At 39.7% G+C, this 26,069-nt stretch overlaps 2 protein-coding genes across 3 annotated transcripts; one reads left to right on the forward strand and one right to left on the reverse strand.

Moving 5' to 3' along the window:
* htra4 (HtrA serine peptidase 4) lies at positions 1 to 19,554 on the forward strand. Its single transcript, XM_026940047.3, has 9 exons — positions 1 to 620; positions 6,432 to 6,531; positions 6,829 to 7,033; positions 9,636 to 9,830; positions 13,582 to 13,614; positions 15,997 to 16,111; positions 16,475 to 16,532; positions 17,312 to 17,407; positions 18,724 to 19,554. Exons 1-9 carry the CDS (start codon positions 185 to 187, stop codon positions 18,887 to 18,889), a joined length of 1,404 nt encoding a protein of 467 aa, XP_026795848.2. The 5' UTR covers positions 1 to 184; the 3' UTR covers positions 18,890 to 19,554.
* Positions 15,619 to 25,842, reverse strand: tm2d2 (TM2 domain containing 2). 2 transcript variants are annotated; one of them, XR_003404311.3, is made up of 5 exons: positions 25,394 to 25,842; positions 23,655 to 23,742; positions 22,915 to 23,036; positions 20,618 to 20,881; positions 15,619 to 16,091 (listed from the first exon to the last, which is right to left on the reverse strand). XR_003404311.3 is itself a non-coding variant. In XM_026940048.3 (4 exons), exons 1-4 carry the CDS (start codon positions 25,729 to 25,731, stop codon positions 20,668 to 20,670), a joined length of 762 nt encoding a protein of 253 aa, XP_026795849.3. In that variant the 5' UTR covers positions 25,732 to 25,842; the 3' UTR covers positions 19,691 to 20,667. The 2 variants fall into 2 exon arrangements, 1 of the variants encoding a protein (XP_026795849.3); XM_026940048.3 differs by lacking the exon at positions 15,619 to 16,091 and having other exon boundaries at positions 19,691 to 20,881.
* Positions 25,843 to 26,069: the final 227 nt, after the last annotated feature.

Genomic DNA, 26,069 nt, shown 5'->3' on the forward strand with positions numbered 1-26,069 from the left:
AGCCTCATGGTGCATATGCTGCAGATTTACTAGAACTGCACTTGAGGAGCTGCTGAGAGTAAAATCGCAATCAGGAGATAAGAGATGCTGAGTCCTGTGAGCTGGTGCTGGGGCTTTGTAGCAGTTTGGGAAGGCAGGCGATGATCATCAGGCAAACTTCTGTCTAACTGCAGCACAAACTCTCATGATCATGTGGGAAGTAAAAGTGGTGGCATGTCTGCTCGCGGCCTCGCTCATTCGCGCGCGGCTCGTCACGCACAGACCGGAGCGGGAATGCCGGGATGCGTGTGATGCGTCCCGCTGCCCGCCCGCCCCGGACTCCTGCTACTTCGGCGTGGTGAGGGACGCGTGCCGCTGCTGCGCGGTGTGCGCGTCCGGCGAGGGTGACCCGTGCGGTGAGCGGGGCCGCGCGCGCTGCGGCGATGGCCTGCGCTGCGATCGTGCGCCGGTGGCGGCGGGGGCGCGCGCGCGCACGTGCGCGTGCGTCACCGCTGGACCCGTCTGCGGAAGCGACGGGCGCACGTACCCGAGTGTGTGCCGCCTCAGAGCCGAGAACCGGAAGGCCGAGCGGAGCCGCGCGCCCGCTGTCATTCCTATCCAAAAAGGCGCGTGCGAGTCCGGTGAGTAAACGAGGCGCGCGCTCCTGTCTCATACTCTCTGCAACACCCTTTGCACCCCCGGTGTAATTATTATTATTATTATTATTATTAATAATATTAATAATAATAATAATAATAATTTAAACAATTCAGCATAAGACAGATATGGTTATGTTCAAGAGTAAAACAGTCTACTGTTAAAAGGAAATGAATAATTATTAATAATTTATATAAAAACAATAAAATAACAGCAATACAGTAAGCAAGGAGGTAAATAATCAAGTTAATTTAAAAAAAATAAATGTTGTTGATGTTTATCTGCTTTATTACTTTTAAGAACGAAAAATTACAGTTTAAATTAAACCATTATAAACTATTAAACTAACAGCATAAGACAGGTCATGTTCAAAATTAAAATGATCTACTATTAAAAGGAAATGAATAATTTGTGCAATTAATAGTGCATGACATGAACAATAAAACAATAGCAATAAAGCAAGCAAGTAGCCTATATAAATAAATAAATAATAATACATAATGCACAAAACGCCTCCCCCCTGTTTGCATGGAGTTTGCGTGTTCTCCCCATGCTTCGGGGGTTTCCTCTGGGTACTCCGGTTTCCTCCCCCAGTCCAAAGACATGCATTGTAGGCTGATTGCCATCTCTAAATTGTCCATAGTGTATGAATGGGTGTGTGTGACTGTGCCCTGGGATGGGTTGGCACCCCGTCCAGGGTGTCCCCTGCTTGTGCCACGAGTCCCCTGGAATAGGCCCCGGCTACCCCACGACCCTGTGTAGGAAAAGCGGTACAGAAAAAGGATGGATGGATACATATATAAAGGTTAATGAGTAGTGTACAAGCTTTAATACTCTTTAAAAACAAGAAATGGTGGGTGTATCCAAGAAATCTATATTAATATTTAGCCAATATAATGAGGTTCAGCATAACAAAGACCCAGATGTAAAACCCAAATTTAGTTTCTTCCACCTTATCAAATAAAAAAACTCAAAAAGTGACATTATTATTCATTCTTAGAAATTAGTCATTTAAAGTCAAGTTTTGTTGCTGCATCACACTTACTGGAGATTATAAGGACAGACAAGACAGGAAACTTCCTGGTCTCCCGGAGGAAATGTCCTCCAGGAAATGTCAAATGTTACAAAGTGGAAAAGACAAAGGCTTGAGAAAGATGGGCTGAATGTCGTTAGTGTGTGTGTATAATTTGTGTCTATTTAAATGAAGATGTGCATGGAAGGTAAAACGAAGACGACTTACCTATAAGGAAATCAAAAAAAAAAGAAAGAAGTAAAGAGAAGAGGGAGTAAAATGTTCAGTAAAGTTCACTAAACTTGACTTTGCACTAAGATAAAATGATACATACATAAGCTCTAAATAATTTTGGTAAGATACACATCTACTTACAGCAAAATTAATATATAAATATGTATATAATATATAGAAATATATATAAATAATAAATATGTTTTATAAGTAATAAGATTGAATTGCTACTGCACTTTCAATATTTTTGAAATGTACATAGGTCTACTAAATGCATTTACATGAAAGCAAGAGTATACAGTATATACCCATTTTTCTATTTAATTTAAATGATAAAAATAGCACACCATAAGGTATTACCTTAATTTTATTTAAAATTACAAACCTAACTGCACAGCATTGTTCCTTGTCTCCTGAACAAAATACACTGTAAAACAAAATTCACCCTTATATGTGCATTTTCCTGGGTTTTGCGTATACACTGCAGTGAGAAAGGTGAAGCCGGCAATGGGAAAGTCAGGCAGGCAGGAGTCGAACTTTACAACTTCATGCAAAATTAAAACAAGGCCCCTCATGAAAACGTAACAGGAGGCGTTTATGTGATAATGGATTTATTGGTATTCCTATAAAACTCTGAATAGGATAAAAAATGGGACCGCATTACAGAACTCTTTTAATGTCAGGAGAACTTTAATAGCTCTGAGTCCATTGAACAATGCTGACAATACATTTTTGTTTCATTTTTGCTGTAACTATGGACTTCTATCAGCCTTTATACTGTAGCCTTATGATATTGTACTATTGTGAGCCTGACTATCAATTTAACATCAACTTTACAAGAAATGTATGGTTCTGGAAATTTATTTAAGAATAACAATTAGTTTTTCATATTCATCACATATGACATAAATGTTATAGGCATATGTCATGCAGGAAAATGATTGACATGATAAGAAGGTTATGATAATCTGAAACATGACTTTTTTTTAAACTATAATCAAATTTCCAGCTCAGATATTTTCATTTTGTCCTAGTTTTTCGTTTTATCCTAGAATCAGATTTCTAGTTTCTGATTGGTCAGAGGGTGTTGATTCTTTTTCTATAACAGCAGCTCTGACAAATCACAAGATTATATTAATGCGCTTGTTCTAATAAGTTATGGTTTCTATAGTAACAATTTACACAATGACTTATATGGTGGACGCTCCACATAATCTAATAAACTTTTTAAAAATGCCATTTAACAAAGAACAATGTATAATTGTTGATATGGTGAAGTTTTCTGTGAGTTGTTTATTTAGCATTTATAGAAGGAGTCTCCAGTGTGAGTGCTTTGTAACAGTCAGAGGTAAAGTGGCATAAAGTTAAAAGAGAAATAAAAGAGAGAATAAAATGTTTTATGTTTCAAAACATTAAATTTGTCATTCTTTATTTAATTTAAAAAAATGTAATCATTGACAACTTGCTGTGGTATAAGAGGAATAAAGCACTTCGGGATGTGCTTTTATCGAAAAGTGATCGAACTTCAGGGTGCTCACTTTTCTGTAACTGCAGGCTCCAAAATGTTTTATTTCTTACACATTTTATCTTTGTAGTCCTTTAGATAGGACAAGATATAAAAGACAACTTAAGCCAGTCCTGCATTATTGTAAACCTAATGTCCTTTGTACCCCATTTATTAATCAAGCAAAATAATATATATATGCAAAAAAATTGAGAAATTCATATTTAATTTTATTTATGTACATTAAAGTAAAAGTTACATACATGCTTACAGGTCACAACAGAAACATAATGCTGAATTTAAAACCTATTTATTTTTATAGTGACTCTGATCTGCTGTGATTGCAAGACTTTATACTAACCTAACTAAAAGGTCATGGTTGCTTTTTCATTGCCCAAGGCTTTCTGTGAGCATTCATTTCAAGTCCGAACTTTAGTAACATGAAAGCAGGTAAATAACATTGTGTGTATGTATTTTTGTCTCTACTGTCTCACTATAAATGAAAAAAAGAGCTTGTTTAGGCCTGCCACAATTCTGATATTTTGGTTGATTATTCACTGTCATACAAATAATAGGGATTTAATCATCTTTTCAGTTCCCTTTATCCCACTTTGATATGGTACAGTGAATATAAAAAGTGTATATAAGTATATGAAAGGGTTTTTTTGTGATGGAAAAAATGAAACCAAGATAAATCATGTCTGATCTTTTTCCACCTTTCATGTGATATAGCACCCAACAGAATTCAAGTGAAAAACAAATAGAAATTTAAGGACAAAAAAAGTAAAAAACCTTACAGTTACCTTGATGCACACCCTTTAACTAATACTTTGTTAAAGCATCTTTTGCTTGTAATACAGCATTCAGTCTTTTTGGGTAAAGGTCGACCAACTTTGGCAATTTTATTTCATTCTTCTTTGCAAAAATGTTGTGAGATTGTGAAGGGATCTCTTGTGCACAGCCCTTTTCAAGCCAGTCCACAGGTTTTCGATAGGATTTAGATCTAGGCTCTGACCGAGCCTTTCCAAAACATTGATCTTCTTCTTCTGAGACCATTCCTTTGTTGACTTGGATTTGTGCTTTGGGTCGTTATGATGCTGAATTTTTTCTTCATCTTCGGCTGTCTAACAGAGGCCTGCAGGTTTTGTGCCAAAATATAGCAGAATTTAGAGCTATTCATGATTCCTTTTATCTTGACTAAAGCCCCAGTCTCAGCTGAAGAGAAGCAGCTCTATAGAATAATGCTGCCACCACCATGCTTCACCACAGGTATGGTGTTATTTGGGTGATAAGCTGTCTTGTTTTTGTACCATACATATCTTTTAGAATTTTTTCACATTGCTTGGGGTGAGTTTATGTGTATTTTGGCCCTGCCCCATACAGATGAAGAATATGAGGGATTGTTGTCACATGCAGGGAGTGAGCAGTACTTAACAGATATTCCTGCAGCTCCTTTACTGTTTCCATAGGTCTTGTCTTTTTGTCAACTTTAGAGCAACATCCTGTTCTTATTATGTCACTGTGGTACCCCATATTCTCAAATTGTTGATGATGGCCTTCACAGTGTTCAATTGTACATCTTCTTCTTTCAGCTGCTCCCGTTAGGGGTCGCCACAGTGGATCGTTGGTCCCTATATTTGATTTGGCACGGTTTTTACGCTGGACACCCTTCCTGATGCAACCCTCCCCAATTTTATCTGGGCTTGGGAACCGGCACTGGGAGTGCACTGTCTTCCCTGGCCAGGACTCGACCCTGGGCCGTGGCAGTGACAGCACACCACTAGGCCTCCAGGGACCCAGTGTTCCACTGTACATCTAATTGTTGGAAAATACTTTTGTACCCCTCTCCTGATTGATACTTTTTAACAGTGAGATCCAGTACAAGCTTTGTAAGCTCTTTGCGGAGCATGGCTTCAGCAATGGGATGCAACCAAGAAGATGTTAAGAAAATCCTACAGAAACAGCTGATCTTTATTTGGGGTTAATCAGAATCACTTCATTGAAGACAGGTGTATGATAAATTCTTTCAAACATGAGTTCTATCAACCATGATGTGTTGAAAACAATTGCTAGTAACAGGCTCTGCTGTAAATGTGTTCAGAGTGTTCAGTGATTCATGTGTTCTGTCATGTTGTGTTACACAGAGGAAAAAATAAAAATAAAAATGTAACAGCAGAGGCATTGGCACACAACTGTACTATGCCATTTGTAGAACCTTCCAAAAACAGAAACACTGTCTGTGCTCTGAATTTCTCATTTTTCTACATTACAAGGTTCCATCAAACATATTTGCACACTGTTTACATCCTGCGGCTTACCCTGGAGAGTGCACAGATAAGCATCCCACATCAATTTAAGGCAGTGAAAACACCTCTGGCAGGCTATCTCGCGTGCAGCAGGCACCCACGGGCCAGCATTAATGCGTTGACATGTGGCTTGTTTGCACATGTTGCTCTTTTGCCCCTGAACAATATGATTTTTTTTGCCTGACTGCATGTGGGCTGGTGAGCATACAGAACTTATACAGAACTGATGATGGTTTAGGTGCAATTTTGTTAGACAACAACCCAATGTGTGATTGTTACATTTTTTTTCCCAGTATTGTTTTTGTTTCTGAGTGTGATTAGGCAGAAAAAAAGCCTGATTTTAACAAAAATGAATAGGGTTGCTGAAACTGAAAAAAGTGACGTGTGGAATTAAGAAAGCAGACTACTGAGCAAGGTCATCCGACAAGGCTGAAGCTTGGCAAAGCAGTAGATTGTTTTCTGTTTGTGTTTTGTTTTACAGTACAAGCTGATTTTGGAAGGAAATGCTTGGGAATGGGGTGACCCTAAAAAAATGTGCTTTTGAGGCTTCCACACAACATACATTATGCTCTCTGTTAATAAACTCAGAGTTTGTACATCCAATAAATCCAATGTACATCATCTAATGTAAACCTTCCATGCTCTGTCTCTGTTAATGTGTATTGAAGATTTATGATTTGCAATAAAGTCATTATTTCAAAGTTAATTCAAGTCAAATTTTGTGGTTTTACCTCAACAGGTTCTCAGAACCCCAGCAGCATGCGCTACAAATTCAACTTCATAGCAGATGTAGTGGAGAAGATTGCTCCTGCAGTCATTCATCTGGAGCTGTTCAGAAGGTGAGGAGATAATGTATTGGTCAATCAGATCCAGACTGACAACATAATGAAGGGAAACACTTGAGGTCCACGAGAGCATATTATCAAGATTAAGGGGTCAGTTAGAGAGCTCTCACTTGTCTAACAGACCTGAACCAAGTCCTATAATACTGTCAAGCTATAATACTTTTAACAAAGTGTGTTGGAACTTGAGCAGAAGGTCACATTTTTAAGATCTCAGTTTCAGTCTAAGTACCTGCACTTCTGAGATATAATGGAAGCATCTCAGTCAAGTTCTCATGCTTCATGTTTCCTCAGATTGCCATATGCGAACCAGGAAATGCCAGTCTCCACTGGCTCAGGGTTTATTGTGTCAGAGGATGGCTGGATAGTCACCAATGCCCACGTACTATCCAACAAACAACGAATTAAAGTGGAGCTGAACAGCGGTGTCCATTATGATGCTTCAATCAAAGATGTGGACCAGAAATTAGACATCGCTCTGATTAAGATTGACTCAGAGGTAGGTTAGATTATACCACTTGGTAAATGTGAGCGTTGGCATGTGTTTGATTGTTCGGAAAAATGGTGATAAGTGATTAGTCATTGGGAACAATGGTGATCAGCGAATGGTCACTGGGTACAATGGTGATCAGTAACTGGTCATTGGGAACAATGGTGGTCAGCGAATGGTCACTGGGTACAATGGTGATCAGTAACTGGTCATTGGGAACAGTGGTGGTCAGTGATTGCTTGTTGGGGACAGTGGTGTCAGGGACTGGTCTTTGGGTACAATGGTGATCAGTGATTGGTCGTTGGGGACAGTGTGTTCAGTAAATGATCATTGGGAACAGTGGTGATCAGTGATTGATCATTGGGGACAATGGTGTCAATGACTGGTTATTGGGAACAATGGTGATCATTGATTTGTCCCCGGGAACAATAGCTTGCACTGGCACAACTCAGTCAAGTTTTAGACACTGGTTGTGAGTCAACTGAACCTACACTCTCAACTCGTAACCAGCAGCTGTGATAGCAAGCTTGAGAGGCATATCAATTGCAGGACAGTTGTTAATGTCTACCCAAATAGTCATTAGATTTGGCACTTTTTAAATAAAGGTCCAAAAAATTGCCAAATGTAAATTAACAATACTGCTCTCAGCAAAGAGAGCAAATATGATTTATTTCAAAGTTTAAGTGTTTTAATCAAACCTATGATTTGCAAATTAAAAAGTATAAGACCATATAAAGAATAGCATGAACACTAGTAGGTTATGTCCAAAAAATTTAGATCAACTGAATAAAATAAACAAAAAACAAACTACACTTTGAAGATGCAAGATGAAATCCAACCCCAGTAATTGGTGATGTTTGTTTCTATGTGTTGACTTTGCCTCAGGGAAGGCCAGGAGGTGAAAAGAAAAAATTCACCTAATAGGCTTGGGCCACCACAGCAGTGTGTTTCATCATCGTGGATCGTTACCTAGCCATTGCTAGCCATCACTGAGTAATGTCAAAGGATCAGGAAGCCAATTAATCCAGTAGGAGTCACATAAACATCTCAGCAAGATTCAATTCCAGTCCTTGAAATGTCAATATCTTGCCTGTATTTGTCAGTTGTTCTTATATAAATTTATTATTTTGCCTCATGCCACTATGGTGGCTAAGGCATCTGTAACAAGAAACGTTTATTGCATGGAGCTCTGTCAGATCTTAGCAAAACAGAGTAGCATGTTAACATTGCCTTTACACTATTATGGCCACAGCTTCTGATTAAATCCCATCCTCTCGTATTGAAGGCCACTGCAACCTTGTGCAGGACAGCATATGACTCACTAGTAATCAGTCACAAGCAGTGTACAGACTTCATGAGATGGGCTAAAATGTTTTCGGCAGATGGAAGTAGCCACCGGCACCCTGGAGAGGGATAGGCAGGGATGGAGCAAGGGATTGTGCCCGAGGAGACCAAGTAATAAAGTGAGAGTGTCATTCTCTCTACGATAAAAATGCTACCCACTAGGCACGGACAAGGGAAGACAGGCAGAGACATGTTTCCTTGCAGCCCTTTACTTTTCACTTCTTGGGAAAAAGCTTTCAGGCGGCGCTGCAGGAGTGCAGATGGGAGGTGTTTTTGGGAGGTTTTTTCAATAGGCAGCTCAGTTTTTTGCCAGGACATTAATAAGTACAACACATATCAAACTCCATTGAAGACATTCTCTGAAATTACACTGAAAACTACTTACAATGGAGAGTATTTTTTTTAGTAACAGAAGGAAAGACAGCCTTTTTTGTCATGATACATATGCACAAGTACATGCTTTTCTTATTTTTCCTTTAGGTAATATTGTAGTATGTCCATGGTAATATGACTGTGGTCTAAGTTCAACTTTCCAGAACTGAAAAAAGGGTTTTAATCAATGATGTCACATGAAACGTTGGGGAATTGACCAATAGTTAATATTTAATATTTCTTCTTGATAACTCAGAGAAACTTGTGGAAGGGTCAAACAAGAATTGCTAATTACATGTCATGAATAACACAAATTAAAGGCACTACGATGTATCAAAACTACAACATGTATACAGAATAAAGAGATAACTTGATAATATTATAATTTTGAGAAACTTGAGATGCTGACAACTTTCATTTAAAATGCTTTTGGCTTTAAGTGGCAGAAACAGGCTTGTGTCAATTTAATACTTGCCCTTTGGTTGTATTCATTTACACATGCAGTTGCTGCTTTCAAAGTAGCTTTCAGGATACAAGCACTAATTTAATCTATTTGCATATAACCTGCACTGTCTTAGGTAGAAACACTAAAAACTAAAGCAAGAAAAATGGACAATAATGTGCTATTTTTCTCATTTGCAACGCATCTTCCACAGACCCTGTTAGTAAATCAGAGTAACAGACGGTTACTGTAATTAGACATTTCTGTAGCTGTTATAAAGTTTGCACTTTTTTTACACACACAAACCTTTATAAAAAAAAATCAGTCCAGATTGTTTGGTGTGTGCTGGTGGGTACTGGACATCAAAAAGAGAACATTGGTCTCAGGTAGGCAGGTAGATTCATATGTGTAGCCATACTGATGGCATCTTAACGTCCCTTTGTGTCCATGTAGGAGGCTTTGCCTGTCCTGTCTCTGGGCCGCTCCTCTGACCTGCGGCCAGGTGAGTTTGTGGTGGCTGTCGGCAGCCCGTTCTCACTGCAGAACACCGTCACAACAGGCATCATCAGCACCACGCAGCGTGGCAGCCACGAGCTCGGCCTTCACAACTCTGACATGGAGTACATCCAGACTGACGCCATCATTAATGTAGGTGCAAGGAAGGAGTCTGACTGAGTGATGTGTGATTGGCTTTCAAAAGGACATGATGTGTTAATGTCTGAGAAATAGACTCAGGTTTATTAGTAGGCACAGGACAGTTCAGGGCAGAGGTTTGCATCCCCTATAGATTTAAAGTTGTTTTTTTTTATTTTTTTTTTTAGAGGAAATGTACCCCCATATTACAAAAAAAATTCAAGATGTGCCAATAGAACAAGACCTTTAAAAGATTGAAATGAGTAAAAATGTCTAGAAATAGGTTCAATAATTTGTAATCTTATAGTAGAAAATACTAGATGATATTTCTACTTCCTCAAATGTAATGTAAAGTTTCGGTGTATACAATTTTTTTACTTCTTTATTTTGTCCTAAGGATAACATTTGCATACCAGTACTTGTTTGCTAAATTTTAAGCCAATTTCCAAAACAGTTGACAAAATACATTTCCATCCATCTATCCATTTTCTTCCACTTATCTGGGTCCGGGCCACGGGCAGCAGCCTCAGCAGAGATGCCCAGACCTCTCTCTCCCTAGCCACCCCCTCCAGCTCCTCCACGGGGATACCCAGGCACTCCCAGGCCGACAAGAGATATAATCTCTCCATCTAAAACTTGGTCCGCCCCCAGGGTCTTCTCCCCATTGGACATACCCGAAACACTTCCCCAGGGAGGCGTCCAGGAGGCATCCTAGCCAGATGTCAAACCACCTTAACTGGCTCCTTTCGATGCTTAGGAGCAGCGACTCTACTTTGCGCTCCCCCGGAATGTTCGAGCTCCTCACCCTATCTCTAAGGCTCAGCCCAGCCACCCTGCGAAGGAAGCTCATTTCCACCAGTTGTATTTGCGACATCATTCTTTCGGTCACTACCCAACTCTCTCTTCAACACGACAGCCCAGTACAACATCCGCGTAACTGTTGACGCTGTACCGATCTGTCTGTCAATCACCCGCTCCACTCTACCCTCATTCATGAACAAGACCCCGAGATACTTAAACTCCTCTGCTCAGAGTAGTAACTTATCTCTGACCTGAAGAGAACAACCCACCCTTTTCCGGCTGAGAACCATGGCCATTTGGAGGTGTTGACCCTCCTCCTGGATGCTTCACACTCAACTACAAACCACCCCAGAGAACACTGGAGGTCACTGCTCAATGAAACCAACAGGACTATATAATTTGCAAATAACAAAGATGTGATCCTGAGGTAACCAAGCCGGACTCCCTCTGCCCCTTGGCTGCACCTAGAAATTCTGTCCATGAAGATCATGAACAGAATCAGTGACAAAGGGCAGTCCTGGTGGAGCCCAACGCGCAGTGGGAACAAGTCTGACCTGACATTGGTAATATGGACCAAACTCTCACTCCGGTTATATAGGGACCTAATGGCCCATAATAACAGGTCCGGCACCCCATACTCCGGAAGCACCCTCCATAGGATCCTACAAGGGACACAGTCATATGCCTTTTCCAAGTCCACAAAACACATGTAGACTGGTTGGACAAACTCCCATGAGCGTTCCATGATCCTTTTATGGGTAAAGAGCTGGTCCATTGTTCCACGGCCAGGACAGAATTCGCATTGCTCCTCCTGAATCCAAGGTTTGACTAATGTCCGGATCCTCCACTCCTGTACCTGGGCATAGATTTTCCCAGGGAGGGTGAGGAGTATGATCACCCTAAATTTGGAACACACCTTCTGCTCCCCCCTTTTTAAAGATAGTGACCACTACCCCAGTCTGCCAATCCAGAGGTATTGTCCCCGACCTCCACGCAATGTCAGCCAGGATATCCCAACAACATCAAGCCTTCAGGACCTCAGGGCAAATCTCATCCACCCCCGGAGCTCTGCCACTAAGGAGTTGTTCAACTGCCTCATTGACCTCAGCCCTGGTGATGGGCAAGTGCTCCTCCGAGTCCTCCAGCTCTACTTCCTCAATGGAGGCATGTCACGGGGATTCAGGAGGTCCTCAAAGTACTCCTACCACCATTTGACTATGTCCCTATTTGAGGTCAACAGTTCTCCATCCTGCTGTAATCAGCACGGGCAAGGCCCTGCTTCCACCTCCTGACTGACCTGACAGTTTGCCAGAATCTCTTCGAGGCTGAACAAAAGTCATTTTCCGTGAACTGAACTCCTCCCATACCCAAGTTTTTTGCTTTCACAACTGCCCTTGCTGCACTGTGCTTGGCCCCCTGGTATCTGTCAGCTGCTTCTGGAGTCCCACAAGCTAACCAAGCTCAAAAGGCCTCCTTCTTCAGCCTGACAGCTCCCTTTACCCCCGGTGTCTACCAGTGGGTTCAGGGACTACCGCAACAACAGGCACTGACAACCTTACAGGCAAAACTCCATTCAGCTGCCTCAGCAATGGAGGTCTGGAACATCGCCCATTCTGGTCCAATGTCTCCAGCCTCCCTCAGAATGCAGGAGCAGCTCTGCTGGAGGTGAGAGTCGAAGATCTCCTGGAGCCTCTGCCAAACGATCAAAGCAAACCCTCACTACTCATGTAGGCTTACCAGGTCTGTCCGAAATCTTCCCCCACCATGTGATCCAACTGACCACCAGGTGGTGATCAGTTGACAGCTCAGCTCCTCTCTTCACCCGAGTGTCCAGAGCATACAGTCGCAAGTCCACTGATACAACCCATAGTCTATCATCAAACTGCGGCCTAGGGTGCTCTGATACCAAGTATACTTCTGATACCAAGTATACTGAACATCCTTATATTCAAACATGGTATTCATTATGGACAAACCGTGATTAGCACAGAAATCCAATAACAGAACACCACTCTGGTTCAGATCGGGCAGGCCTTTCCTCCCAATCACTCCCCTCCAGGTTTCACTCTCATTACCCACATGAGCATTAAAGTCCCCCAGTAAAACAATGGAGTCTCCTGCGGGGGCACCTTCCAGCACCCCACCCAAGGACTCCAAGAAGGCGGAGTACTCTGAACTGATATTTGGTGAATAAGCACAAACAACAAGAGTCCGTCCCCTGACACGAACCCGAAGGAAGGAGACCCTCTCATTCACCGGAGTAAACTCCAATGTACCAGCACAGAACTGGGGGGGCTACAAGTATGCCCACTCCTGCTCTGCGCCCCTCACCCAGGGCAACTCCATAGTGGAACAGAGTCCAGCCCCTCTCCAGGAGTTTGGTTCCAGAGCCCATGCTGTGCATTGTGGTGAGCCCGACTATACCTAGACGGTATCTCTCCAACTCCCACACTAACTCTGGCTCCTTTCCCACGAGAGAGGTCACATTCCATGTTCCTAATGCCAGTTTTGGTAGCCGAGGATTGGTCTGCCAAGGCCTCTGCCTTCAACTGAAAGTACATTTCCATTAAATTAATTATATTGTCAAATTAAAAGACCTCATATTAAACATACACAGTGAAGCAGAGGCTGAAACACCTGCTACTACATCTGTTATTTGGGGTGAAAAAAGTTTCTCTCTGTTCTGTCTGAAAAAATTTTAAAAATCTTATTGGAAAATCTAGGACCAGGACTGAGCTTAAGAAATATATGTCTAGCTTGGTGAAGGTGGGAGAAGCATAACCTCGCTCAGCTTTCTTGAACAGAAACACTTATGAAGCCTCATGCACAGTTCATAAGGATCAGCCTCTGCACAGTGTCTCAAGTGGTTGTGTCCTTGCTTCTGAATGCACTTTTATATTGCCATCTTGTTTGTCATGAAAGGAAAATGAAATGTATGAATTCATATGAAATGTCTGTTTTACAGTATGGCAACTCCGGAGGACCACTTGTTAATTTGGTAAGTGTGTCCTCAGCCCTAATTCTCACTTATTCATGTTCTGTATGTCTCAATTCGCTTTGGTTAACGTATTCTAGGTCACATCTCTGGTTTTTATTCACTCATTCTGGGTTTCAACATTCAACGCTCTCCGTCTCCTTTTCTCCTCTGTCTAACTGGTGTTGTTTTATATTTTGCTTTCGTCTGAATAAATCATCTGCAGTGGTTTATAGTCTCCTATTGATCCCGAGAGGGTGAGAACACCATGTGCTCCCGGCTGTGGCCCAGGGCAATGTTTCGATCCAGCTTTTCCCTGCAATCGGCAATAAAACAGCACTCTCATTTAGTGACCAGAAATTGAGAGATGTTAAAATCACCAGTGTTGTGTTTTTTCTTTTTTTTTTCCATATCCCAATTATAGAAGGACGTTGAGGTAAGAGTACTGTATTTTTAAGCAGTTGGATGATAAACACATTTGTGCCAAAATTTAAATTCAGCACACTATCCTTTTGGAACAGTCTGGAATCTGATTGGCTATGCAAAACCCAATGCTACTAAACTTTTTACCAACAATCACCAACATATCTGCATATCATTCATAGCTACTTTTCTGAAAAATAAAACAGCAGTACAGTACTGTCAAACAAAGCATTACAAAGCATTACAAATTCTACTAGGGCTGCCAGATTGTGTCTTAGAAGGTCATTCATTGGTAACACTTTTCATTAAGGTTGCCTTAACTGACATATTTAATATACTTATAATAAAAAGTAATAACCATCACTAACATTAACAAAGTATTTTGCACTGTATTCTTTTTTATAATGAATTTACCAATGTTCATACAATCAAACCTATAAAGTAAAATCAAACCTATGATGACCAACATGAACAATATATTAGTGAACATGTTGAAACCAGAGTTCAGTAAGTTATCGACATTTCATTATCAGCAATGTACTTTTTTGCTCATTTATGTGAATATTTTTAGTCATGGATTGATCATGGAGTCAATGAAGCTGTATTTCATTAACACTTAAACGCCAATTAACTTACAATATTACTTTGTTAATATTAACTATGATGTATTTATGCTGATGTTCATGATTTGTTCTTGTTAACACAGTATATAACTGATTCAGTAAAAATATTAGCTAAAGGAACCTTAATGTAAAGTGCTCCCAGTTTATCTTTTGGTCTGGAAACAATGTGCTTAACACAAGTTTGAGATTTAATATGGTGTAACATCAAATGGCAACTTAGTGTGAAAATTTTGAATAAGAATTAATTAAGTAAGGAATAAAACACTTCACAGCATGCTGTTATAGGAAAATAATCAATGTTGTAATGCTCTTGTTAGCACCCCAAAGTTCCAATAACAGCACATTACAAAGAATTTTATTACTAACAATTTGCCAGCTATTTTTTTTTATTAATGACATGTACTTTTTATCCATTTATAGTTACTTTGATTAGTCCGTTATCACTTATGTTATAAGCAAACATAAACAGTCATTTCTTCACCAGCCTCTCTTTTTCTCTCTTGAAGTTAATACGAAAAAATTCAGCTTGTCATGTTACCGAAAACTGACTGTCACTGAAGACTCCTTCCATAAACATCTCCTTACAGAAATCGTCACAATATCCTTTTTCAAGTTTTTAATTGTGAAATAATATTTTTTTAAATTTAATTATGTGGAGCATCCAATTTCCAAGTGCCTATTAGTTGGTACTATAGAAATGATAACATATTATGAACAAGTGCAGTAATATAAAACCTGCACTACTGTCAGAGCTGCTGTAAAGGATAATTAATCAACAACTTCTGACCAATTACATTTAAGAATAACAGTGATATCGCATAACAATGTTAATGGTGAATGACAAACAGGATGGACAAGAGGAATTAGTTTTGTCTTTTTTAAATGTGAGGATGGTGTACTTGAATCTAATGGCCATGTTTCTCATATATCCACATATCGAACCACATTTGAAAGAACTAAAACACCTAACACCACTAATAAGGGCTTTAAAATGTCCTCACACATGGAGTAATTTATTAGTATAAAGCAGCAGTGGAACGTTAGTTCAAATGACACGGCTGTCTGAAAAACCAGGCAAAGGCCAGAACAACTGTATCATTATGCAACATTAATGAATCACATTTTTCATACTGTTGCATTTCGGGTGATGCGTCCATCCATTTAAAACGCTCGCGCTCAAGGTAATGGGTTGTTCTATTTCTGCTTTTCTGATTAAAATGGAAAGAACTTTCTGTAGCAATGTAATTTGGATTGCACTTCTCAAACATGTGGTCCAGGGCGGCCTTTATGTTTCCCAAGGCCAGATTGTTCATTCATTTGATGCTATTTGGCTATTATGCTGTCCGTTTTGTGTCTCAAGGATGGAGACGTCATCGGCATAAACACACTGAAGGTCACGGCAGGAATATCATTTGCAATTCCCTCGGACCGGATACGGCAGTTCCTCGCAGACTCCTATGAGAGACAAAGGAAAGGTTTGTTCAACCTTTTTTCTTGCATAATTCAAAAGGCTATAGTGTTCCTCTGTCAACTGTGTTTTGTTTTTTGGTTGGTTGATGTGCACATCCACATATGCATAATATATTCTTCTCACCTCTTTTTGTAGTTATTTTATTATTTTATTTAAATTTCTTTTCCTTTTTAACCTTCTGTTTTTTTCTCTCCTTCTCTTTGGAGTAGCTTTAATAATCCATAGAAATTTAACTTTATATATTGCTTATATAGTTCTTATTGTCCTCTGAAGAGAGGGATAATGAGTTTAAATAAATTGAACATAGGCAGTATTGTTTCACCATGAATGGCTAAATGAACATATTATTCTTGTAATTTGATTGCAGGGCACACACAGCCCAAAAAACGATATATGGGAGTGAGAATGTTTCAGCTGACGCCATCGTAAGTTCTGTTTGTATCAAGATATTTCAGCTAGTTGCTGCTCATATACAGTTAGCTACAAGTTTGTGATCCTAGCCATAATTAATGGTCCTGACTGGTTCTATATCTTCTTTATCTTCTATAAAAAAGACAATATAGAAAATATAAAAAAAAAATATACTGTATAATAACTCACAAACAACAACTGCTCATGGAAGATGAGAAGGTTTTTTTTTTTTTTTTTTTTACACTAACATGAAATGTATAAAACAGATAGCAGCAGGCTACACTCATTTAGAGTTTAGCCACATTAGCCTCTAACACGCTCAACTACCTTCAGACAACATGCCAAGAAATTACAAAGAAGATACACCAAAAGGTTAAGGAGATAGATTGAAATATTTAAAAAAATAAATACTGAAAAACAAGCTGTACTCAGAGGCTATGGGGCTAGCATAGCTTCATTACTAGCTTCCAGAAAATTCTGCTCAGTATTCACCTTCCACAAATATGTACATACGTCAAATTAAAATCTTTCTGACTGTGTCCCATGATGATAAACAGGGAATAAAAGTGGCTGCTTCAGCCTGAAATAGTCTGTACAAAACCAAGTGCTACATTTCCAGCAATTCAAAAAAAAAAAAGAAAAAAAAGCTAGCATGTACATCTTAGCATTGAAGAAAAACTAGCTAGCTAATCACCCTTCACTCTGCCTCATGTTAGTGTTTCTGTAAGTGACCTGTTCTTATACATTTTCTATGTAATATTGTTGTTGTTTTTTTTTTTTAATTTGATTACAGTTTAATCAGGAACCTGAAAGAGAGGGAGACTGATTTCCCAGATGTCAGTTCAGGAGTGTATGTCTACGAGGTGATTCCTGGAACGGCTGCCTCCAGGTAAGAAAACAGGCCCAGGCCTTCCCAACTCATTTCTTGTTCCCTCCCACTTCGCCGCAGCCCGAGGCCACGCTCATACTATCGTACCCAGCTTCGTTATGCAATTTATGTCCCACTGTGTGCCACGGGGCCTTTCTACTGTGCGTTTCTCAGCTTGAAAACATTCCACCTCTCTGCACAGTAATGATGTCTCATGCACCGCAAGGCATGTTGGCAGCCTGACAAAAAGGCGGAACGCAAGAACTGGAGGGTACATGTGCTTTATGGAACCACCAAAGATTTGAATGTGAGCAAAAATGGTGCAATTAATCTCAAAGTCGTTGCCTGTCAGCAGAGATAGTGAATCCCAGCTGCTGAGTGATAGGATTAGCGAGGCTTAGGAACAAAAGAAGGTGGTTGTTAAAGTAAGGTGATACCTCCCGGGGGTCTGAAAATGATCACCCTTTGATTCTGAAGGATGGTGATGGAAATCTACCCAAGATCTATGCCATCCTAGTTGAAGGAATAAGTATCTCTCATAAAACCAGATTTAGACTGTGCGACTTTTAAGATTATTATCTTCAGCTGCCTATTAAGATTATTTCTGGTCATGAATGTGTACGAATAGTTCCCAATAAAATCTTGGATGAATTCTACAGTGAGTGACAACGTGTTCTGCATGTCAGATTACACGATGAAGATCGTCCTTCTGCTTATATCGATCAGTTTGGCTAAATTGGGGCTAAATCGGGCTCGTATAAATACAAAGAAGCCCTCGTTATCATAGTAGCAACGTTATAACTGGGGAAAAACCCATTCTTCAAACTAAGCCTGAGATACTAAGGATATTTCTCTGTATATTAGCATGCGTGATAGTTTTACAGCTCACTGTATAAGGGGGCCAGGCATGCAGGCTGGTAATGTTATATTAATGAATGTGAGCACGTCAGTATTTTAAATGATCAAACATCAACATTTCAGTTAAGTTTTGAGTTTCGTGTAGTTCTATGCCGTCCTCCTGTTGGTGCCTTTTAGACGAGCGTTGAAGCAGCACTCGCACTCTGAGATTGAATAAACAAAAAAATTTCTCACACTCACATGGGTTACGATTTTACTGATTCGGACATATGTTTGGGGTCATCGTCATGTTAAAAGCTCCATCTAGGCAGGTTGTAACCTCCTGGCAGAGGCAAATAGCTTTTTAAGCAAAAATATTCTGTACACTTAACCAGAGTCACTGGTTCATTGCTTCCTACATGCTAAAATCTACACTTTTCTCAGGTTAGGGATCAAACATCACACGTCTGAGTGTCTAATTTTGTTTCTTTTTTTTGTAGTGCTGGCCTGCAGAACCATGATGTGATCATCAGCATTAACGGCAAGTCGGTTCAGAGGACGGACGACGTGAGTCATGAGGTGCAATCAGCCGAAACGCTCTCGGTGACAGTGCGGCGCGTTAACGAAACTGTCACGCTAACGGTTGTTCCTGGAGAACTGGAGTGACAGCAGCGTATGTATTATAGCTGCGTCCCAAACACTATTAGTGTCAGCCACAATCTAAGACTTCCTGTTAGTCAGTATTTTATTCTTGGCGGTGACAGGACTGTATGTTTTACCCATAATGCACTGCGAATAACGGTCAGTTTTAATACAAAGAAATAGCTGCAAGCAGCGAGTTGGTTTACAAATAAAAATATATATTGGTAAACTATATACCTTTAAGCACTAATTAGTTGATTATCTATTAGTGATTATTATTTTTTTTTATATACAATATATTTTTATATACAATATTAACACAAATGTATAACACAATACACTTCTCGTGTGTAATCCATATCTGAGGGCATTGTTTAAGTTTTTTTTTCTTTTTAGCGTGTGCTGGTGCAAAAGTATTAACGAATATGTAAATAATATACAAATAGTATGAAATTACAACCACGTTTCATCCTTATTGTGTATATGGTGAAATATATCTCTCAATTAATAACAGAAGGGAATGTTTCTGTGGCGTTTTTAAAGATATAGTATATTTGAAGTCAAACGCTGCAGGCAGTTAGTAAAAATAATTGCTTAAACCAACAGCACTTATGTTACGTTTATTATAACCAGATACATCAAGGGGCATTTAAACGTAAATCTGTTAGACTTTGTTCTTCACTTTCTGTTTCCGATTGCAGTATGTTCCTTGGGTCTGTTTTTGTCCTGCTGTAATAAATTAGATTCTGTACGTGGAACAGAACTGTTTTTCAGACTGACAGAAACACGAGTTACAGAAGCAGAGAGACCTCAGACCAAACAGAGTAAACAAAAGAGTTATAATTTATTGAATTACTGGGCTCTTGACATGCTAGAAAGCAGGGACGTGGAGTGCAAAGCTTTCAAAAAATCCCCATTAAAATAACATTATATTATATTGAAATAAAATCAAAGGGTTTTTGTTGAAAGGAAGTGATTTTTTTTTTCATTGCATGTTTTGAGTATTTCTCAGGAAGGATGAGCGAATGTTTTTCGTGCGCTGCATCTCCAGTGCTTTGTTGGTACTTGATCTGCAATATGATAAAAGCGGATTTGACTGACATTTTCATCGCTGTAAGCTTTACTATGCAAATCTTGGCATTTTATCAAACAATTCACATGAAGTGTGACAACGGCAGATTGTACGTGGAAGGAAAATAAAAAGAAGAGTAGATGATTTCTTTACAAAGGCCAAGCACTGAAATGGACCAAACAGCTGCACTGTCTTGATTGAACATGTATGAATTTGTTGTAAAGGTCAAAATGCGGAACAGAACTTTTTTTTTTTTTTTCGGTGCCTTGCATAAGTATTCACCCCCTTTCGATTCATTACATATAATCCCATTTACTTATATAAGTATGTGGGAAATGTGGGAAAGTTCAAAGGGGTGAATACTTATGTAATGTACTAACGTTTGTGCCTTTATTCAAACATGTACACAGTGAATGACATTTTATCTACAACAAAAAAACTACTTCAAATCTTTACACTGTACAAAACAAAGCAGTATCTTACACATTTCATTCAGCACATTTAATGAATATTTTAAAAGAATCTGTCATATTCCTCTAGAACTGCAGCCAGTAATTCCAACATTATATATTTATAATAATTATTATAATAATAATTATTATATATATATATTTTATAATATCGCCACAAACTAGGCTGCATTTACGACACGTGCCTATATGTCGTTCTTAATACAGTACCATGATAAAGGGATCAACAGATGCGCGCTTGCGGGTAGAAACGTCTGCGATCAGTAGAACGTGCACCAGTTGCTGCCGTCGCTGGGCGTCAGTCCTCCGGTTATGAGGAGGATGAGATCCACAAACCACCAGATTCCCAGGCCTCCGAGGGTGAGGAGCTTCCCGACGGCGGTGCCCGTGTGGCCCAGACAGAAGCGGTCCACGCCGAAGCAGCCCAGGAAGAACGAGTACAGGAGCGTGGTGATGAAGTAGTGACCCGTGTATCTGTAGACACATCAGAAATTATATATACAGTATAAAGTAGCAAACTTCGCACTGATCCAGGATCAGTTCTTGTGCAAGGATTTGCACTACTGCTATTAAACACCTCCATCTTGTGTTTTGGAGTGTTATTTTTTTCTAATGGCATCACTTGAGGTAATGTGTGTGTGTGGTGGTCTGGGAAAACCCACTGGATGTCACAATGACACCAAAAAATCAAACCATTATTTATTTATTTATTTAAAATCATACCTGTAACATACTTTGGCAGCTCTACTTTGAGAAATTACAAATATATATCACCAATTTATTCACTCTTTCATTGCCTATCCACTTGTAGTTGACACACATGACAAAGAGAAACCTATTTCAGTTCAGGAAACGAAAATAGTAGGAAATGAAGGTTTCCTGAAAGTTTTTAAACTACTGATCCTCATTTGAACAGCATTTGGGTTGCGACTAAAATCTTGCTTGGTGAATCTTTTATCATGACACATTCACTTCAACCACCATTATATAATCACCAACAGATTTACTGACGTGATGTCTGACACTGTATGATGCACTGTTGTGTATAAAAATGGACAAAAATGACGCTGCAGAGCTAAAAAAAACGGTCGTAACTCCACCTTGAAGCCAGAAACACTTCCTCAGCTGTTTATGTACAAACAGTTTTAGTGAGTCAAACGTAAAACTGAAGGCACTGTTATACATTTCAGCATTTAAACAGTAATAATGAGTCATGATGGTCATGTGACCTCCCGCCAACATCTACACGTATAGGCGCGTCACGTTGACTCACTTACATAAACACTATTTATACCCTGATATATCTCCAGTGCTTTGTTGCTTTGTACGTGATGGAAAACGTGGATGAGAGTGGTTTTTGGCTGCGTTTCCGACCTCGTCAGCATTGCAGCGCAAATCTGGCACTTCATCAAGCAGCCTACATGGGGTGTAAGAACAGTAAATTGTACATGGAAGGGAAAAGGGAAGTGGATTGCATAATTAAGCCCCTAGGACATGAAATATGTAGATATTACCTTTAGAAGAAGTGCGAAGTTGTAACTGGGTTTCAAAAACACCCTTCACAAGCAGTGGGTTCAATCCTAATACTAGACTTCCCTCTAGTGGCACGTAGTGAACACGGTCACGGAGCCAAACTGTGGTTTCTCCACTGAATTCTCCATTAAATGGTACAAAACATTACACAAAGCAACCATTCGTTCTATAACAGTGGCTCTGACAGTAACGCAGCTCCAAATGACAGGTTTATTTAGTGTTTCTATAGTCTAAAGATGGGCGATGTCATGATATTTGGACAATAAATTCGATCGATTTTCACGATAAATTCGCATTTGAACAAAAACTGAGCTTGATTATATTATTTTATGACATTAATGTACATTAAAAAATTGAGAAAAAATTGGAATAAACTTGAATAATAAAATTTGAAACCCCTTTTTATGATGAATGTAATATCAAAATGTTATATCAAACCAGGTGCTTCCAGTCAGAGCTTGCAATTATGGAAAAACATCACAATACCAGTGACATCTCAGGAAAGTGCACTGTGCCAAAAATGTATCATGATATCAATATAATATCATTATATTGCCCAGGCCATGTAACAACTCATATGACGAGAGATCTGCATAATCAACGGCTAATAATAGACATATATATAATAAAAAAACGTGATGATGTTTAACAAAGAAGAATCGTTGATATGAGATGTAAGGAGTCTCCAGTGTCAGTGGTTTGTAACAGTCAGTGAGTGAGTTCTGGTTTCTCGGTAACAAGACAAGCTGCATTTTTTTTTTTGACTTATTAATGTAAAGAGAGAGAGAAAAGAGATAAAAAGCAGAACATGCTGTTAATTAATCTGGGAAACTGATGTGGTATAAGAGGAATAAAACACGTTGAGACGTGCTGCTATAGGAAAACAGTCCATTTTTTTTTCCTATAACAGCGCTCCATGTTGCGTTTGATTCCTTACTTAAAGAATGCAAAGACTGATTAATCTGTTCTCGTACTTGATGCACGGTTCGTTCCCTCGGAGGAATTCTCGAGGCCCGGCACACTCGATGCCGTCCAACGCTGTGCACAGCACTTGTGTGTGATTCACATCTTTGTACACCTGACCTTGATTTCCAATCTGTAAAATTAAAAGCAACAAATAAATAAATAAATACACTTGTGCTGAAATTATTAACCTTTAGCACATTTTCAAGCAGAAATCTTTAATCTTTTATTTCACAAAATGTAACAGCTGAGGCAGAGCTAATCTTAACTGCAGCCTTAATTACATGTAGATTATAAACGAACGGGGACTATATCAATCAGAACTCGTTATTTTTCCTCTTGGAAGGATGCATCCCAGACCTCATCTTAAAAGCTGTTAGATTACTGTATGAGCAGGAGTGAAGGCATGAGAGTGTTAACAAGTCTATTTCAAAAACAGCACTGAAACGACGCCTTGCTCTTTTCCCTACTTTGTCAAGCTGTTAACAATCACCATTATGTCCCACAAGTGAGTCGATTCTTCTGAACAAATCCATTTAAGTGCACTGAGCCATACAAGAATCGATTTGTTCGATTCACTACTCGGGGCAGAACTAGTTGGCGGAAGAAGTAATGAGTGGAAACAATGCAGGCGGTGCTGCTTTCCGACTGGTTTTATAGAAAATAAAACTGTGAATGGGTCATGGGTGTCACGTCGATTCTCCCGACTCGCTCCGAGACGTTTTTGCTGATTAGCTCTTTGGGTACTTGCCTTGACGCAGCCGTGTCCCAGCTCCTGGAAGGCTGTGAGGTTTCCATCGTGATCGACAGGATCCCTGCAGTATATAAACTCCTCAGGACTGAATTGAAAAAGATCAGATGATGACACAGCATGTAAATATAATATAATATAATATAATATAATATAATAAATTATAACAATGTGTTCAATGTTTCCCATCATATAAACTGTTAGGTCTCTGGAGGCTAAAAGGTGACTAATGACCCTTGTTTGACGTTTCTTCAGTTCCCTGCTCACAACTTTACTTCCTACCTGCAAGTCGGTTCCTATTTACTCACAAAAATGGAAGAAAAACTTAGAACTGTGGTTTCATTTCATCCTGTCATATACAACCTCTTAGTAAATGTGTTTTGAGCCATTAAGAAGAAAAATAAAGCTTGGAAGGAAGTAGTTTTATCATATATTAATTTCATAATATGTAGCTCATTCTGATTTAAATCATCACTGCAGAGTTGTGGGTATCTAATTCCCAACGAAAAAGGTTAGAACCACTAACTCTGGTTCTAAGTACAGAATATTTCACCTCAGTACCTGGTCACCTCTGCCAGGAGGTTACGACTTGGCCAAAGATGGATCTTTTAACACGATAAATCCAAGAATTTTCGTTCGATTATTAGTTAGTTGATTGATTATTGGCTAATTTACACAACAGCCAATAGCGTTCGAGATACGCCACACCCCTTCCAAATCTAACTAGCTTAGTGAACTAGCTAAATATGGACAACAGCAAAGAGTTTAACAAGAGCCTGTGGAGGATTTCTCACCACCACCTAAACCCACGCATGTCGACTTTAACGAGGACGATATCCTAGACGACGAGATGCTACGTCTTTCTGGAGTTACGCACAGACGGACGCAGGATCGTCACGGCGAGACATCTGACGCATCTGAGTGGTAGGGATGGGCGATATAGACTTAAAACTTTATCACGGTATTTTTTTCGGTAACGATATAAATGCGATATGAAAATAGTAACATTCAAAACTATCTTTTTTCGGCATACAGTCTTGAGATCCGTCTGATCTGATCACATCTGATCTTCTGTATCCAATCGACTTCCTTATTACGGAGGAAACTCCTTTTTTCGGGATCGATTCGACTAATTCTTCCTCGTCAATGTCGGAACTCCGCCTTCCGCCATTCTTGTTCCCGTTCTACGTGTCAGATGTCCACGTTGCGGCGCGTAAACACGCATTCGACTATATCATAACTATCACAAGATGACAAATTCTTATCGCATGGACGAACTGTACCTGTATATCATGGACTACACGATATGGCACGATCCTACTGAGTGGTAGATAAAATGATATTCCTGACTCTTTCTAATGGAGGACGGTGTATAAAGATGGAAATGCCTTCTCTGAACAACGGTCCATTTTGGAGGTTCCTCCAAAAAAAAAAAAAAACACCCGTCACATCGTGTGTGGGAAAGATGCTCAGGTGAAAATGCACAGATGAACCATGTTTGCGTCCAACCCTGGGGGCGGGACATAGCCTTCTATAAAGCATTTAATTGGATGACAATAACACTAGTACTGGATGAGTCATCAGAAAATAAAATTGAAATGAGAATATGCCCAGAACTATTCTTTGTATTTTTGTCCACATATGCTGCAGTATTAGTGTTGATGATACTAAGGAACAGGTTCAAACAGGTCTGAAGGAAGGGTCTTGACTTCAGGAGCACTTTAAGGTTAATCACTTACAGGTACCGACAGAGGACCACTGGAGATGGAGGGCTGTATTCATACTGCTCCGTGTGATTTAACGGCTCTGCTGTCGTGATGTTATTGTATGTGACATTTTCTTCAGCTGGCTGTGTGAACAGAGCGGTGACTGTAGTAGATGCAGCTGTTGTTGTTGTTGTAGTTGTTGTTGTTGTTGTCGTTGTTGTGGTTGTTGTTGTTGTTGTTGTTGTCTCTCTGCTTCCGGGTGTGGTGGAGTTTTCAGAGTGAATCCCTTCCAGGCATTGCAAAAGCAGCACCGAGACGAGCAAGAAAAACTGTCCGCCTAACAACACATAATTCACAGAAATGTGAGACATGGCGAAGTTTCTGTGTCTCTCTTTACAAATCCGTCATTCCAGCAAGCTAGCTCTCATGCTAACCGCGCAAGCCCCAGCAGCGCTACCCGTATTTCGACAAGTCCCGCCTCCTGAGTTTGGATTGGCCCGGAGTTCGTACCGACAGCGAGATTGGCCAATCAGCGAACTCCTCGTGATGACGCGTTAACAACGCGAAAGTTCGTTATTCCACCAAATTACAAAAAAAAAATATATATATTCTCTAGATCAAATTGTAAATAGATATTTATTTTTTTAGTTACATTTTTTAATTACTTTGGAGTTTTTGCTTGGTCACGTTTTATGTTTCCATAGAAACG

This window comes from Pangasianodon hypophthalmus, chromosome 24 (genome assembly GCF_027358585.1).
Source record: "Pangasianodon hypophthalmus isolate fPanHyp1 chromosome 24, fPanHyp1.pri, whole genome shotgun sequence".
Taxonomy (NCBI): domain Eukaryota; kingdom Metazoa; phylum Chordata; class Actinopteri; order Siluriformes; family Pangasiidae; genus Pangasianodon; species Pangasianodon hypophthalmus.

Bases quoted from the DNA above. Each gene is read 5' to 3' on its own strand.
- tm2d2 (XM_026940048.3), bottom strand. From the start codon at position 25,731: ATGTCTCACATTTCTGTGAATTATGTGTTGTTAGGCGGACAGTTTTTC. The intron at 23,743-25,393 runs GTAAGTGATTAA...TTTTCAATTCAG, and splicing joins GTGGTCCTCTGTCGGTACCT to TCCTGAGGAGTTTATATACT. The intron at 20,882-22,914 runs GTACGAGAACAG...ATGTGTCTACAG, and splicing joins GGGAACGAACCGTGCATCAA to ATACACGGGTCACTACTTCA.
- htra4 (XM_026940047.3), top strand. From the start codon at position 185: ATGATCATGTGGGAAGTAAAAGTGGTGGCATGTCTGCTCGCGGCCTCG. The intron at 13,615-15,996 runs GTAAGTGTGTCC...TTGTGTCTCAAG, and splicing joins GAGGACCACTTGTTAATTTG to GATGGAGACGTCATCGGCAT. The intron at 16,533-17,311 runs GTAAGTTCTGTT...ATTTGATTACAG, and splicing joins ATGTTTCAGCTGACGCCATC to TTTAATCAGGAACCTGAAAG.